Source organism: Macaca mulatta, chromosome 7, assembly GCF_049350105.2.
Source record: "Macaca mulatta isolate MMU2019108-1 chromosome 7, T2T-MMU8v2.0, whole genome shotgun sequence".
NCBI classification, from domain to species: Eukaryota; Metazoa; Chordata; class Mammalia; order Primates; family Cercopithecidae; genus Macaca; species Macaca mulatta.
Window position 1 is genome coordinate 125,994,884 of NC_133412.1, and position 17,734 is coordinate 126,012,617.

Genomic DNA, 17,734 nt, shown 5'->3' on the forward strand with positions numbered 1-17,734 from the left:
ACAAGAGAAAAGATGCAAGGCTGTGTGAGGGGAAAATCAGGAATTGGTCTACATGCAAAGGGTAAAGGACTAAAAAGTCTTGAGTCTTGAATGATGACAGCAGTAATGACTGGCAGTAAATTCGTAAACGTATTTTTTTTTGTAAAACAAGAATAATTTTGTTATTTAAAACAAATTCTGCCACAGCCAACTTCTATTTATAAGTACATTTCTAACATTTAGGTATTACACATTCATTTTTAAGTGTTAAGAAAATGAGGGCTTTTCAATCGAGGCGAAAGACTATCTTTGAGATAAAGTGTGTCTATCTGGCGATGATGTGGAATACTAACCCGTTGTTCTCACAAAATAACAACATGTAGGCAAAGCATTTCCAAAAGGCAGAAGTTCATTTCTACTAAATTGATACTATGTAAACATTAAAAACAAGTACAAAAATAACTATTAAATAAAAGTTTTGCTTTTATTTAAAATAAAATGCATTTATACAGTCTTTGAACCATGGATTATTGAACAATACTGGTAATCCACCTCTCCCTCGCACCCTTTTGGGCTATGTGAGCTAGGAATTTTCTGACTAGCACCAATACAGATTGTAACAGCGCAACAGACTAGAACATGGCCAGTCCAGGCATTAGAGTTAAGGACATTGTGGCAAATCATCATAATGAAGTCATTCTTAATTTAGTAGATATTAAAACTGCACATTAATTATATCTCTTAAAGGCATTTAATTAATGCAGAGATGCTACATTTAAGCCATTTGCTAGTTGTGAGTAGTTTTTAAAAAACTGTACAATTTTATAAAATTTGTGTTTGTACATTAGTTACACAAAATGCATACTTCATAGAACTTTACTTCATATTGTAATGCAAAGAGTTGCATATTTTAGGCAGACAGTGATTATGCTGGTGAATACTAAAAGTGTAATACAATATGGTGTAAAAATAAAAACACAAGACAATATACATAACATGCTTATTCAAGGACAAAAACAAATCAAGCACGACAGACTAATAGCATTTTCCTTCAAGGTCAAACACAATGACATTATTAAACATCAGGCCTCCTGCAGGCCTGATTTATTTGGGGGTGGGGGGAAGGAATTAAATGGCTACCAGAAGTAGGATATTTTAAAACATATCAAATTAAACATACATTAAAACACATGCATTAGACATGATAAATAGAGTTCATATAGGTTAAGGCCTGGATAGCTTTAAAATAGATGGCTTGTTTCTTACAGTTTGGCTAGCTTAAATCAGTGATGGTCTGTTCCTGATTTGCCCACTATTTCAGTTTTAAATTCATGGCCCTAAGGAATGTGTGCCAAATTCAAGTTTATTATATCCTGATAGATTAATAGTCGTGCTTGTTTAGTGCACATATTAACTGGTCTGGTAAGGCAAAGAAGTTTTCATGATAAAACGATAAATTTCAAGCTTACTTTATTAAGCAGCATATAACAAACAGCTTTTAAAGTTAAATATTGTTATGGCCGTGGAGTTTCATTAAACAGTATTTCTATTCACACCCAACCACTGGTAAGTTTGTAGAACATCTCTTCATCTAAACTCTCATTTTGGTCTTTTGCACGTGTTGAGAGAAATATGTAGCCACCAATGAATTCATGAACCACTTTGCAATCTACTTCAGTACAAATGAAGGACAATCGTACTTCATCTGCAAACTCTACGGTGACCTGGAACAAAGACAAGAATCATCAGTGCTGTCCCGAATGCCAGGTGGCGGGGTCCACACAAAACGACTCACACAACTACTGCGCTACTTAAAGCCGGTCCCATCAGAAAACACTTGTTGATCCTCAAATAATTAGTCTGTTTAAAACCTAAACTAGTAATGCCTTTAAGTCCCAAAGAAGAAGTTAAGTTTATTGCCCTTCCCCTACCCTTTTTTAAGTTTTCATGTTCTGAAAAGGAAGACTAGGAATGCAAGGGTTTTAGGTCATTCAGTTCTCAAATGGTCTCTGACGATTCAATTAACGAGAATGCCTCTCTTCAAGTCCTGGAGGAAAGCCTCCTTCCTGTGTTTTAATATTTGCTTCAGCTATTTAAACTTTAGGTATCACGTTTGAGTATTTCAGAAATATAAGATTCTTTGAAGTAACATGAATTGATACAATAAATCCAATATGATCCTAAACCAAATGACTTATTAGTAAAAGATTGTTCAATTTAAATGATATTTGTGTACTCCAAGACCAGGGGCAACATGATGTACAGTGGTAAATGTGCCAGGTTTTTAAGCCTAAAGCATCTGAGTTTGAAATGACTCTGTAGTTACTTTGTGCGTGGTCATAGACAATGGTGGCCCTCAAGCCTCTATATTGCAGTGTCTTCATTTGTAACGTACGGTAATCCAACTACCTTAAAAGGCTGTGATGAGGTTTTGAGATGGGGTACTAATGTAAGCCTCCAGTATCATGTCTGGCACAGGGTAGGCATTCAACAAATAGTAGTTGCTATTTCGGAGTAGAAGGGCTTTATCCATTACAGAAAGACAAAAAGGGCAACATTCTAAGCAAATTATATGCTTAGAATTTTAGTAACTGGGCTAATTATGAAATAGGCAAATTTAAGTGAGAAATGAATAGTCAACCATGGTCTGTCTGTACTTTAAGAGGTGGTGGTACAAACAATCATCAGAATTTATAGGCCTTTTTATTCCTAATATGCTAATTTGTATCAGAAGAACTATATTCAAGTAACATTGTGACGAGTTTACCATTTTGATTTCCCAGTTGACATTCCACTGTTTCATGTTGCTGAAACGCCATGTTTTAATTGCATCTCCGGTGCTGGCATCCATCCGAATCAGTCTGTTGTATGCAATTCCAATAAGTTCTTCTTTTTTGCCCCCTTGGAACCTATAATATTTAAGAAAAGAACAGTTACAACATGTCGTGGGGGAACATGTTGGACTGCTTTTCTTCAAGGTAAGTGTTCTCCAACCCTAAAAGAGTGCTATTCCCTTAGTAGTAAAACAAACACAATTATCTTGAATTTTTAATGTAGAAATTAAAAGCTTACAAAATACATTCTAACAGTCTTTGAATTCTACTGTAATATGAGTTAATGGGTCTACATAGGTATGCTTTAAATGTTTAATATCTAATTACATGACATAGATGAAGCAAAAATGCAGATTAAGGTTTACACATAGATGCTTAGAACCACTGACCTTGCAATGAAGTGTGTGATGCCAAATTCAGGTAATGACTGCCAAGCTTGAATAAATCTCATCTTGGCTTCAATTAGACTCATCTGAGCTACATTCTGATGGGCCTCCAAGATTCTCGCTGTTATCTAAACATGATTAAACATCACCTTTACCATTGAACATTATTCTCTCATGGGACAATCGAGACAAAAGATCAAAAGATTGAATTACGTACCCCGTACCCCAAAATCACATTGTAAGAGTTGAAATCAAAATATCTGAAGCTACATTTGGAAATTTTAATAATGTATTATATAATGATTTTTCAAAATAAGTCTTAATTTCAGTTTTCATATATCAACAAAAAGTACTATTAGGAGTACACAGTTGCCACACTTGAGACATTTCAAATGCATACAGATAACGGTACTACTATTATAGAACAGCACATTCTAATCCACATATAGATGAGTTTTAATTAAATTTAGCACTATGTCTATAATCAGAATGAATACCTGGAATACAAGTTTCTAGCAGGATTATCTGTTAGCAGCTTTAAGGTACTTGAAATCACCGTAATCATTTTTATTTTAAATTTCACTACGGGAGTAAATTCCATGAGGGAAGGTTGTGGCTATGAATTTTTTTTTATTCTTCTTTTTCTTTTTTGGTAAATATGGAGAACTTACCAAATCTCTTACATAGCCTGGCTGTAGATGGCAATGCGAGGAAAGAAAAAGGAAGCAGAAAGAAAAAAAAAGGCAATCAGAAAAAATGGCAATGAAGCAAAGAAAAAGTTGCGGTCACCTGCAAACCAAAATTCCAGCCAAAAGTCATGCAAAAAACTACTTTAGGTAGAAACCAAGCAAAGTAAATGCAAGAATGAAAAATGAAAATGAGGAAGCAGCAATTACTTTCCTTTTAGAACACTGAGAAACACTCCACATTATTTTTAGAATGTTAAATGTTACTAAAGAACCTAAGGGTAGAAATTTGTAGGGAGAAAATAAAAAGAGCAAATATTTCTTTCCCCCTACATCATGTACCCAGTTCTCACTGGTTAGGATAAAGCCAATTATTTTAGTAGCAAAATAAAAGTATTCAAAAGCCTTTAAAGTATTCTCAGATTTAGTCAGATAATATGATCCATGCACTGCTTTTCAGAAATAAGAATTTGAAGGCATAAAATAAGTGCAGTGCCCATCTGTTTTTTTTTTTACACAAGAAAAGCAAACCCCTCAGTTACCATGTGTTTTTTGCATCCTTTTTCCTGGAAGGGAAAATAAAGAGATGCCGTATACTACATGAGGAATTTCGGCTTTATGGCATTAGTCATTTCCATTTAGATTAACATAAATCAACATATAGAATAATTCTTCAAAATTTAAAAAGCCAGTTTGAGAGTCATATTTGTTTAAAAATACCCATAGAGTATTTAGTTAATATATGTATAATTGAAGGGAATTAAAGTAGGTTAAATACAACAGGTTATTTTGATAGACCCAAAAGAAAACTACCAGTCGATATGCCCTGGAAGGGAAGAATGTCCTTGTGGCCTGCACATCTTCCTACAGACTCCAGAATGCAACTGGATATAGCTTAATAATTACTGAGCACTACGTCCAGTGTGACTAGTGTGGTGTCTGACACACAGTAGCAACTAAGCTTCTGAGGATCACTACTTACTAGGCGCCAGGGCAGTAATATCTGGAAACAATTTTCTTTTTTTCCTGAGACAGAGTTTCACTCTTATTGCCCAGGCTGGAGTGTGATGGCTCACTGCAACCTCCGCCTCCCAGGTACAGGCGATTCTCCTGCCTCAGCCTCCCCAGTAGCTGGCATTATAGGCATGCACACCACCATGCCTGGCTAATTTTTGTATTTTTAGTAGAGATGGGGTTTCACCATGTTGGCCAGGCTGGTCTCAAACTCTTGACCTCAAGTGATCCGCCTGCCTCGGCCTCTCAAAGTGCTGGGATTACAGGCGTGAGCCACTGTGCCTGGCCAACAATTTGTAAGTCTATTCCAGCAAAGTGTGGTGGCTCACGCCTGTAATCCCAGTGCTTTGGGAGGCCAAGGCAGGCGGATCACTTGAGCTCAAGAGTTTGAGACCAGCCTAAGCAACATAGCGAGAGCTCGTCTCTACAAAAAATACAAAAATTAGCCTGGAGTGGCAGTGTGTGCCTGTGGTTCTAGTTACTAGGGAGGCTGAGGTAGGAGGATTGCTTGAGCCTGGGAGATGGAGGCTGCAGTGAGCTTGAGCTATGATGGTGCCACCGCACTCCAGCCTGGGAGACAGGGCAAGACTCTGCCTCAAAAATAACAAAATACACACCAAAAACCTAACCTATCACTCTGGTGAGAGAAAGTAGGGTTAAAAATGTGCATTTGATTAGATGGCAACATGAAAGGCAAGGCCAGAAGGATCTTTAACCATGGACCACACACAAACTGTCCTCCTGTCAGTTAAAGATGAATCCTCATCTTTGTTCTCAGGAGAATTTTCAGTTGATAGTTTCTAGTCAAGAACTATCATTTAAAAGGCCTCTGAGAAAACAAATAGTTGACAGTGAAAATAATGTGTGTGGCCGGGCACGGTGGCTCAAGCCTGTAATCCCAGCACTTTGGGAGGCCGAGACGGGCGGATCACGAGGTCAGGAGATCAAGACCATCCTGGGTAACACAGTGAAACCCCGTCTCTACTAAAAATACAAAAACTTAGCCGGGCAAGGTGGCAGGCGCCTGTAGTCCCAGCTACTCGGGAGGCTGAGGCAGGAGAATGGCGTGAACCCGGGAGGCGGAGCTTGCAGTGAGCTGAGATCCGGCCACTGCACTCCAGCCTGGGTGACAGAGCGAGACTCTGTCTCAAAAAAAAAAAAAAAAAAAAAAAAAAAAAAAAAAAAAAAAAAAAAGAAAATAATGTGTGGCAGTTCTCGTTTAAGCTCGTCTATCTCCCTGATACCTTACTGTGAAATGATAAAACTGGTCATAAAACAGGTTTGAAATTACTTATTGCCTTTGAAGGCAAATATATTCACTTTCAGAAACAAGATTCTGTATAATTTTAAAATGAAATAACTACGAATATGAAAAATGAAATTAGCACTTGCTTTACTTTCCCTTTTTAACTTACAATCTACATTCCACACAGTTCCCCAGGGCAGCATTTCCTCCATTCCTTACTACTCCCACATCATATGACCATGGGATAAACAATTTCTAGGCTTACACAACCTCTGAGACTTAAAGACAAATACTCTGTGATTAAAACCTCTGAACATTTAGGTAGAAATAATTTCAGACCCATATAATCAATATTATATTTAAAGTTAAGGAATTAATAAGTGTTCTGGGCATTTCATTGAGCCTTTTCAGTATGTTTTAAAATTACTCCTTAACAAAGATTAAAGCACAATTAGATAAAAACAAAATATTTATTTTAAAGGTCTTCATCCCCCCCACCCCCAAATTGAAGCCTTTTCCTTTTATGGCATGATGTTGGGTGCAGGGAATACCAGGGCCTATCCCAAGTGAAATTCCCCTGTAAAGGACTTTTATGTTGTACCAAAGAACCATTTTCCTAAGTAGCAACCCTTTTATGGTATTAATTTCCAAAGAAAAGAATTCTAAACAGAGTGGACAAAAGCAAATTTCAATGAAAATTTACCAAACTGTGTAACTATGTATAAAATTTTGGTTAGGTTCTGACTGATAATGTTAAGAAAAGACACAGCTAAAAATATACTCTTGTAAAGTTTCATTCTAAAGTTGGAAAAGCCCATTTCAACAATAGTTGGTATTATGAATTTTGTTGGGAAATGCTGGCTGCACTTTACGTCACATTTACTTAATTATATAAGGAATAAAATTAAATAAATTAAGGAATGCAAAGCATTGAGACCATATTCAATTCCCTAAAATGTCTGAAAGAACATCATCATGTTAACAGAATGATTTCTGCAAGTTGTTTAGAGTAAGTTCTCAACTATTCTGCCTCCTTATTAAAATGATAAAGATTTGTTTTAAATGACCAATTTAAACTTGACTAAAGGTTACTTTATTTCCTACAGGTTGAGTATCCATTATCCAAAATTCTTGGGACCAGAAGTGTTTTGGGTTTCAGATATTTTTGGATTTTGGAATATTTGTATTACACTTACCGGTTGAGGATCCCAAATCTGAAATCCAAAATGTGCCAATGAGCATTTGAGAGTCATGTTGGCACTCAAAAAGTTTCAGATTTTGTAGGATTTCAGAAGTTCCAATTAGGGATACTCTTATCTGTATTTTATATTCTAACCACCTGACATAATATTAAGACTAAAAAGTTTTGTTTAAGAGGGGAAAAACAAGGTTATGTATAAAATTATAAGAACAAACCAGCAGAAAACAGATGAAGTAAAATGAAGCAAGTACCTGCTTGTTCTTATACTTTTTTAGATAGCGGGGAGACACCAAACATTCAGGATTTATATCAGTCGTGATCTGCTCTGGTATTAACTGAGGATCTGGGTTTAAATGCTGCATCTTCAGAAAGGAAAGAATATTTTGAACTTCTAAGTTGTAAGAACTGTCCGCCATGGTCTTGCCTTTGGAGGCTAATCTGCAGGCTGCCATCCAATGTGCATACTGTTTTTCCTGGAGAAAAGAAATACTGATGTGTGCAGTGTATCACGAGACAGGTCTTTCAAGTATAAAATATAAGGATGACTGGTCAACTCATTTAGAAATCCAAGAAAATTGAAGTGTATTTTTAACTGAAAGACTTACATTGTCACAACGAAGCCAGATTTCATTCATGCCCTCTGCAACTGGAATCAGGAGTTTAATGTTAAATTTTTGGCCTGAAATGTTTACATCTGGGGTAACTTCACATCCTGTAACAAAAAATTTTTAATTATCAAAATGGCTAAATTTACTTTTAAGAAATCTCAAGTCAATATAAGCAGCTCTCATTTTGTGGCATCTTAACATGTTGGATTTTGCCATAGTATTTTATGAAGGCATCTGCTGCAGAAGGTAATATACACATTTGCTTGGGAAGCTGGAATGAAAATAAGCCGGGCATGGTGGCTCATGCCTGTAATCCCAGCCCTTTGGGAGGCTGAGGTGGGTGGATCACCTGAGGTCAGGAGTTTGAGACCAGCTGACCAAATGGTGAAACCATGTCTCCACTGAGTACAAAAAATGACTGAGGTCAGGAGATGGAGACCATCCTGGCTAACACACGATGAAACCCCATCTTTACTAAAACTACAAAAAACTTAGCGGGCACCTGTAGTCCCAGCTACTCGGGAGGCAGAGGCAGAATGGCGTGAACCTGGGAGGGGGAGCCTGCAGTGAGCGGAGATGCGCCACTGCACTCCAGCCTGGGCGGCAGAGCGAGACTCCGTCTCAAACAAAACAAAACAAAAACAAACAAAAAATTAGCCAGGCATGACGGTGGACACCTGTAATCCCAGCTACTTGGGAGGCTGAAGCAGGAGAATCGCTTGAACCCGGCAGGTGGAGGTTGCAGTGAGCTGAGATCGTGCCGTTGCACTCCAGCCTGGGCAACAAAAGCAAAACTGTGTCTCTTAAACAAACAAACAAACAAAAAAACAAAAACTCTATTCAGAATTTCACTTTGTAGGAGGCTTTACAGAAGGCAGTGCAGATTTACTGAACTAGGTGTTAGATGATGGCATAACAGCTGGCATAAACAAGTAGTAACAGTATAATAAATACAGCAACGTAGAGCTCTGCAGAGAGACGTGGGTTCCAGACTTTTCTTTGTCACTTATTAATAATTATGGGCCATTTAACTTATCTAAGTCTACATTTCCTGACCTTGAACTCTACCTCACAGGGATGATTTAAGGATAAATAAGATAATACACATGTCGAAGCTTCCTAAAGCTTATTCCAATTGTCTGAGAATGACATGAACAAAGCACAGTGTCATACGATCATGCAATAGGCTCGATGAGGAAAATTTTAAACTGTTAGTAGGGCTTGCCTTTTCAATTCCTCTTGGCACAGAACATAAGAAGATCATACACACTCCATATCCAGAAGAACAAATGTTAAAATTGTCATTTTCCCCCTCTACATAAATATTTTAGTATTAAATAAAAACACTTTAAATAAAGGAGAGGCCCTCTTTATTCTCCTCCCTAGCAACTCGTACCATGAATTTGGTAGATTCCCCCCTGCCCTTTGTTTTCTTTTTAAAATATTTCTACACACAAATGTCTTCTTTTATATCTCCTTTTATACAGGCTTTAGAATGATGAGAACGTGTGTGACAAACTGTTAAACGTGCAAAGTTGAAACAGTTGTTTGAAAGTACACAATCTTTTGCACAAGTATCATTAATAATTCAAGAGGATTTACGTATACAATTCCATAATAATTAGGCCTCTTTTAAAAAAACAAAACTAAACAGGGAGAGACAAAGTGGGTGGTAACTCAGGTACTAGTGTAGGCTCAGAGGCCTACACTGGGCCACATCTCAAACACCCATTCCATGCCACCTCAGCTACCTACTTCCACGGCAACCACTGGACTTCCTCAGTTACCCAATTAGTGTACTTCTGAAAGGTGAAATGCAAACAGCCGATTCTGATCACAATCTCTAATCCTAACTCTCATCAAACTCTTTCAAGAACCCTATCCTGAAACCCCTCCACTTTCTCCCCAACAGCAACAGAAGGAAGCAACAGCTCCCTCCTTCCCAATCCAGCCTGGACCACATTCACTGGACATCAACTCCAACGGCCGAGACTCACTGTCTTCACATTATACATTCTCCTAGTAAAATCTGCCCCCTAGGTAAATAAATCCCTCTATCTTTTCCTTGCCTATACTCAGGCTGCTTAGCACTGCAAGACGGGAAGGAGCAAGTAAAAAAGGTTTCACTAGAGATTCATGGATACCAACCTCAACTGGGCCCTTTATGCTTGCATCCTTCTGTACTTATACAGACATTTTCAACAATGCCTACTTCAAATCTTCTCAGACATCCTACAATGTCACTTAGTCTCAAGGGACAACTCCACCTCTTATGTCTCCAAGAAAATGAAAGCCACCAGAAGTTAAGTCCATCCATTTCCTGCCACCCTAGAAGATAAACTGAGCTGTCCTTGCTTCCACACAGTGCGAGAGGCATCCCTCCTCCTCCAGCTTTCCTATCCAAGTGGGCTGAGTTCATTACCATCCCAGGAACCCTGCTCCACCACCGAGATCCTCTCTCTCAGACACCAGATTTCCTTCTTCCTACTGCCACATTTCCATCAGCATTTAATTTCCTCGAATCTCTCCCATCTTATACCACAACATACCTCCCTTTTCTGTTACCTCTTTCCCCCTTCCTTGTCATAGATAAGGTTCATTAAAAAGCTTTGTCTCCTCTTTTTTTTTTTAATAGAGACAGCGGTTTCACCATGTTGCCCAGGCTGTTCTCAAACTCCTGGTCTCAAGCAATCCACCACCGGCCTTGGCCTCCCAAAATGCTGAGATTACTAGCATGAGCCACCGTGCCCATCTCTTATCTACTTCTCAATGATTGTACTTTGGCTCTATACTCAATAAACCACTGAAGTCTACTCAGTTTGTTCTTGTCAAGGTCACGAACCACATGGCTAGATACTATGCTGGCCTAACTACCTTACTTTACTACAATATCGGACACTGTTAACTACTCTGTCCTTTTGAAATGACTTTTATGTTAGCTTTCATCATACCTCATTGCCACAGTCTTCCTATGCGTTTTTTTTTTTGTTTCCTTTGCAAGGTCCCGTTCTTCTAACCTGCCCTGTCTCTTAAACATGGGTGATCTGCAGGGTTCTGTTCTTCATCTTGTCTTCTCACATTTACAGACCACCATTCCAGTGGCTGCACTTACCATTACTGCTAACTGCTATCCTATCAGCATCTGGAGCATGTGCATCTTTCCCCAACCCAATGTCTACAGGCTAGCTCCAAACAGATATCCCATAGGCACCTCAAATTCAAAATATCTCCACATTAAACTCATGTTTTCCCCCAAACCCAGCTCGCTCCTCTACATTCTTATCTCAGTATCACACTATCCACTCAATGCACAAGTCAGAAAAATGACCCCACTTCGACCTCCTCCCAAATAAATCACCCAGACTATTGACCAAACTTCCTCAGTATCTATTCAGTCTGCCCCTTTTCTCATCTCATGTTGATTATCTTAATTTGGATTACTATCATCTCTCTAAAATGACTCCTCTGCACTGTAACTGGTATAAATATGGATCTTGTCATTTTTGTGTTAATATTTTCAGTGACATGTCACTGCTGCCAGTTCAAAAAACAATCTCCTTACCATTTTTATCATCTAATGTCTGCCAGTTTCTTCTGCGACTATCTCTCATGTTAGCAGGAATCACATTCAATAGCTATTAAGGAAGTATTCATCCTTTCCCTTAAATTCTATATTCCAGCAGCACAAAACTCTCTGCAGTTGCTGGTGCTTTTCTTTAGGCTTTTTTTTTTTTTGAGATGGGGTCTGGCTATGTTGCCCAGGTTGGTCTTTAACTCTTGGGCTCAAGTGATGCTCCCACCTCAGCCTCCTGAGTAGCTGGAATTACAGGCATGTGCCACTGTGCCTGGCTCTCTATCCCCAATGAAGTCTCTCCATCTTCACTGAAGGTTAAGTTATAGAGCACCCTTACCCCTTGCTCCTTTCCTTACTTTCCAAAGTACTATTTATTACGCCAATTGCAATTTTATCTCCCCAACATGCTCTAAACCACCTTGAGGATTGGGACTGTAAGTGGTTCTCCCTTGTATCTCTAGTACCCAGTAGTTTGTGGCACAGAAGTTCACTTAGTATTAGCTGAAATGAATTTTTAGAACTTTGCATTTTAGATCTCTATGAAGCCTTGGCATCCAGTCTAACACTCTCATTTCTCAGAAGAAGATATTATAGGCCCAGATATGCTATCTTTCCAAAATCACAGATCTAAACCAGGTGTAGTGGTGTACACCTCCAGTGTCAGCTACTCGGGAGGCTGAGGTGGAAGGATCACTTGAGCCCAAGAGTTGGAGATAAGCATGTACAACACAGTTTCAAAAAATGAAACAACAAAAATCACAGGGCTTGTTTAGTGGAAGAGCAGCATCTAGGCCATTTGATTCTTGGTCAAGGTGTTATCAGTGTGATGGTGCCCGTGATGAGTGTGATGATCAGTGTGATGAGTCCTTTCAGAGGACTTGGGAACAGCGGGATGAAAACTGAGAACGACTTATACACTTATTATCTCCATGCCAGGACTTGACCTCTCAGTTATACAGAAAGAAGGTTAAGATGTAACAGGGACAGTGAGAACAGGGGCCAGAAGACAGATCTAGTCTCAAAGTCAACAGTGATCATTTATGCTGGTCCTGGGCCGCTGAAGAGGGAAGCAGGAGAAGGCTGCGGTGGATCCTGAGGGCAGCAAAGAATGACTGACACCCAAAAGTGAAATGCCCGTGACTGAGGGAGGAAGGCAGTGAGCCTAATTAAGAGTTTCAGGTAAATTACAGAATTCCAACATGTGGGAAGAGCAATTCTCTACCCAGGACTGAGTTTTTCTATTTTTTTTTTTTAATTTGTGTAACTTTAAAAGCAACAGTTTAAGTGACTACTAGGCAGAGCTCATGTACTAGGGTACAGATTTCAACATTGTGTTGAAATACAGTAAATCTATCCTAATGTACGATATACAGTCATACACTGCATAAAAGCATTTCAGTAAACAACAAACTGCATATATGACAGCGACAGTGCCTTCATAAGGCTATAATGGAACTGAAAAATTCCTACTGCCTAGTGACACTGTAGCTGTCATAATATCATAGCTCACATCTGTGTAAAAACTATTCTGCTGCCAGTCACAGAAAAATGCAGCATGTACAATTACAAATAGTACGTAATACCTGATAATGATAAATGACTGTGTTACTGGTTTATGTATTTACTATGCTATTCTTTTTATCATTATTTTACAATGTACTTCTACTTAAATAAAAAAGTTAACTGTAAAACAGCCTCAGACAGGTCTTCAGGGGGATTCCAGAAGAAGGCATTGTTACCAGAGGAAATGACAGCTCCATGCTTGTTACTCCCCCTGAAGACCTTCCAGTGAGACAGGATGCAGAGGTGAAAGACAGTGATAATGATGAACCGGATCTCGTGGAGGTCTAGGCTAATGTGTGTGCCTGTGATTTAAGCTAACAAAAGGTTAAAAAAAATTAAAAATCTAAATATAAAAAAAGCACATAGAATAAGAATATAAAGAAAATATTTTTGTGTAGCTGTACAATGTTTAAGCTAAGTGTCATGAGAAAAGGGTCACGATGTTAAAAGTTGTTTCTAAAGTTACAGTAAGCAAAGGTTTGAAGAAAGAAGATTACTGAAGTTTTAAAATAAATTTCATGCAGCCTAAGTATACAGTATTTAAAAAGTCTACAGTAGTGTATAGTAATGTCCTAGGCCTTCACATTCACTCACCACCCACTCACACCCAGAGCAACTTCTAGTCCTGCAAGCTCCATTCATGGAAACTGCTTTATACAAGTGTACCTTTTTTTTTTTTTTTTTTGAGACAGAATTTCACTCTTGTTGCCTAGGCTGGAGTGCAATGGTGTGATCTCGGCTCACTGCAACCTCTGCCTCCCAGGTTCAAGCGATTCTCCTGCCTCAGCCTCCCAAGTAGCTGGGATTACTGGCACGTGCCACCATGCCCGGCTAATTCTGTATTTTTAGTAGAGACGGGTTGGTCAGGTTGGTCTCCAACTTCCGACCTCAGGTGATCGCCAGCCTCGGCCTCCCAAAGTGCTGGGATTACAGGCATGAGCCACCATGCTCATCCAAGTTGTACCTTTTCTAGATTTAAATATGTTTAGATAACAAATACTACTGTTACAGTTGTCTACAGTATTCAGTACAGTAAAATGCTATACAGGTTGTAGCCTAGGAGCAATCAGCTAAACCATACGCCTAGGGTGCAGTCGGCTATACCCTACAGCCTAGGTGTGCAGTCAGCTATACCATCTTGGTTTGTGTAAGTACACATACTCCATAATACTCACACAATGACAAGATTGCCTGGTGACACATTTCTCAGAATGTATCGCTACTGTTAAATGATACACGACGGTACCAAGTACAATTTAGAAATATGAATCAGGAAAAGCACCTTTGTGTTTTAAGTGTTAAATGAAATTGTTTTGGGAGTCATTTTTGTGAAATCAGTCTGAAGCCCTTTTCCTTGGTGCTGTTGTCCACATCTGAGTACTTCGAGTTAGGCATATACGGCCTTACCTACAAAAATATGTGTATGTACAATGTACCCAAAGAAGAGATGGGCTGGGCCACTAGAAATAACTCTGAACTGGCTTGCCAAGGGTGGTGCAACCTTTGCTATTATCAAGCTGGTGAGAAACCAGGAGGCTATGGCTGCAGGTGTTAGCTCCAGCGCCTAGAAATACCTCCTTCCTTTCATTTTCTGTGTCTTAACTCTATTCCGAATTCAAGTCTCCCATGAATGCATCTGACTAGGATCTAAGTCTCACTGGAAATGAGTCTAGAAAGTGTATTTTAGTTTTTTAGTCTTTGCTCTAAGGGAAGATACAGTAAGAGGACTATGGAACAGACAGTGAGGAGCCAGCCGATTGACTGCATCATCCAAAAGGCATGCCAGGTGCCAAGGGTGTGTGCTCACGGGAGAGTGGTCCTCAGGGGATACAGCTTTCTGGAGGAAGTGGTATCTAAACTGAAGCGAACCAGGTGATTTTATTGAAAAGTATTACCCCAAGTGAGAGGCTCATTAACGCTCTGCAAAGAAATCACAGCAGCAGAATGCCATCTATCTGCAGAAGAACCAGACTAATCTGGAGAGGAAATTCGCCTACCATCTGAGCCAGGCCATCATCAGATGAAAAAAGTGAAGGAGAAGTACAAAGAACCAACAGAAGAAATCAATGAAATAGGAAATTAAGCTGTAGCTCATAGACCTTACTGAAGAAAAGGAAAAACAAAATCCAAAACAAAGCCAATAGCTTAGCCTTCATCCAGGCTTAGCCCAGGCTGTAGGAAGCAGGCCTGCCACAAATGCCCTGAGGGAAAGGAAATGAGCAACCCAAATACCAGCCCCTAGTTCTGAGATAGCTTTGGATTTGAAAAGACAGGACAAGAGGAAACCAAGGAGACTCAAGGTGTCAGCTAGAAGCCTCCGAGGAATATCCTGGAGTGGCCTCAGAAGCCAGGCTGAGAGCAAAGAAAAAACTGTGTGAGGAAGAGGTGTTGGGGAAGGGGAAGAGGAAGGGAAGGACTTGCCCAAACCCTGAAAGTGTCAGCGACCCTACTGGCGAGCCAGGAAAATTCAGAGGCTGAGGACCCTGAGTGGGACCAGCCTGTCATCAGGGAGGGTGAGGAAGAGCAGGATGTTGAAGATGAAAGCCCAGGGATGACTACAACGTGGCTGAAAATAAGGCAGAATCCAAAACAGACAAGGAGGCAGTCCCTGCAGAATAAGGAAACTCTAAATGTCCTTAATGCTGAAGCTGGAAAGACAACATACGCTTACTTGACAAGCTAGAAATGCAGAATCAGCTGGGTGTGGTGGCTCACACATGTAATCGCAGCACTCTGGGAGGCTAAGGTGGGCAGATCAATTGAAGCCAGGTGTTCGAGACCAGTCTGGCCAACATGATGAAACCTTGTAGCTGGGTGTGGTGGTGTACACCTGTAATCCCAGCTACTGGGAAGGCTGAGGCACGAAAATCGCTTGAACCCAGGAGGCAGAAGTAACAGTGAGCCAAGATCATGCCACTGCACTCCAGCCTGGGCAACAGAGCAAGACTCCCTCTCAAAAAACAGAAAGAAAAGTTGAGTCATACATTTCAGGTCAGGTCTGCACAAACAGATTACAACGAAATATTTATTGGAATTGAATACTTCAAAACTGTGAAAAGTACTATGTAAAAAAGACATATCTAAACATTTTTAAAGTACCCAAAGGAGTAAAGAAATTGATTTTTAAAAAACCTGTTTATCCCAGCAAGTGGCTCATTGACTATGAGGCCAATGGGGATGCCACCATCAACAGCCGTGACAGGCTCTCCTTACCCCTGAGGTTCATCTGATGAGCTGGCGTGCCACTGGATTCTTCTTTGCTCTTATAACAAGAAATGGATGTGTCTTTGAAGGTGCACCAATATTGCTTGTAACCTTTCAAAGTCAGCTTTTTTGGCCTATGTATCAAACAGAATTAACAACAAAATCACTTTGAAGTAACTTTATTGACGCTATATTAGCAAAGTTTCACAATATTAAGTCTGGGGTCAAGTTTTACACGTGCTGACATCGATCCCCCTTCGTCAGTGTCTTAGTGTCAGTGCTGCTGTTACTGGATGTGAGCCTCCCTTCTCAATCTACTCTAGAAGATCACACAAACAGCGTGCCTGTGTTCCAGTATTCTGCAGCCGTAGTCATCACATCTATCACTGACCAGGAGGTCACATGGGAAGGGCAGGAAAAGAAAGGTGAAGTAAATGTCAGTAATTGGAAGATTCCTAAATCCTGTAATTACCTGCAGGTTTATGGGTGTCTGCAGAGTTGCCTTGGGGCCGCTATAAAGATGCAAGTTTACCTGGCAGGACTGAAAGTGGGGGAAGTGCTGCTTTCTCCAGGGTAAATTCCAATGGTGACATTAACTTGCCACTCCAATGTCAAACACAGAAGAAAGATGACAGAGCAGTCATGAGGGTGTGTAAGGACCTTAAGGTGCAGGTAGATGAGAAATGTGTCAAGGGGGAAGGAGAAAGGGTAGGGTAGTGGCATCTGAAATCATGCCCTTATCTCAGAAATGTTCCATATTTTGAACTGTTGTTATGTTCAGCTACGGTAAATGTTTTATTCTAGAGTAGTTTTATCTTATATAGTAGAAAACAGTATTTTCCACGTCACCTCCTTTCCTTTTTTTCCTCTCTGCCTTAATGCCGAGCTCTCTTGATTCTGGGCAATGCAGCTGGATAGAGTGTTTACAAATCTTGATCAGATATACTAGAACTTCATATACAATGTTCCATGAACAAATGAACAGAGTTCAATAGAATCTTGCGCTCTGAACGAGGAAATAATCGCTGGCAGTAACACAGTTCGTTATGTACTGCTTCCAACTGAGGCCCAGAGGGGCTGTGCCACTGTATTACTGTTTCAGCATCTGTATGATGCAATCTAGGTTTCACAATCTTTTTTTAAAAGAAAAATGTTTATCTGATAAAAGAATGAGCATTGTGATTTTAATTTCGTAAAAGTGGTTATTTTCTCTCATGGTAATTTGGTGTTCACCTAACTGGTAAATCCGTTTACAGTAGATGTGTTAGTCAAACTTACAGTTAGTTTCAATGTGACCATGACTATAAAACTGACAGTCATTAATATTTGGAATCCCTCCTCTTTTTGTACTTACTTGAAAACTTTAATATAGTCAGCAAGTTCAGGAATGGAAGTAATGTCACCCTAGGAGAGAGTTAAATCCTTTTTTATTTTTTTTA

General features: G+C 39.5%; 1 protein-coding gene across 6 annotated transcripts in view; it reads right to left on the bottom strand.

Annotated features, from left to right (window-relative positions):
* Positions 1–442: 442 nt before the first annotated feature.
* FERMT2 (FERM domain containing kindlin 2) overlaps positions 443–17,734 on the bottom strand; it is a 96,068-nt gene continuing 78,776 nt past the window's right edge. For 2 of the 6 annotated variants that reach the window (XM_028850160.2, XM_028850157.2), the window contains 9 exons: positions 17,650–17,699; positions 16,305–16,429; positions 7,952–8,058; positions 7,598–7,819; positions 4,428–4,451; positions 3,871–3,891; positions 3,203–3,327; positions 2,747–2,888; positions 443–1,703 (listed from right to left, as the gene is read on the bottom strand). In XM_028850160.2, the coding sequence (XP_028705993.1) occupies positions 1,530–1,703; positions 2,747–2,888; positions 3,203–3,327; positions 3,871–3,891; positions 4,428–4,451; positions 7,598–7,819; positions 7,952–8,058; positions 16,305–16,429; positions 17,650–17,699 (990 nt within the window). In that variant the 3' untranslated portion in view covers positions 443–1,529. The remainder of the gene's footprint in view (positions 1,704–2,746; positions 2,889–3,202; positions 3,328–3,870; positions 3,892–4,427; positions 4,452–7,597; positions 7,820–7,951; positions 8,059–16,304; positions 16,430–17,649; positions 17,700–17,734) is intronic. The other 4 variants (XM_028850162.2, XM_028850159.2, XM_028850161.2 and 1 more) reach the window with 3 other exon arrangements.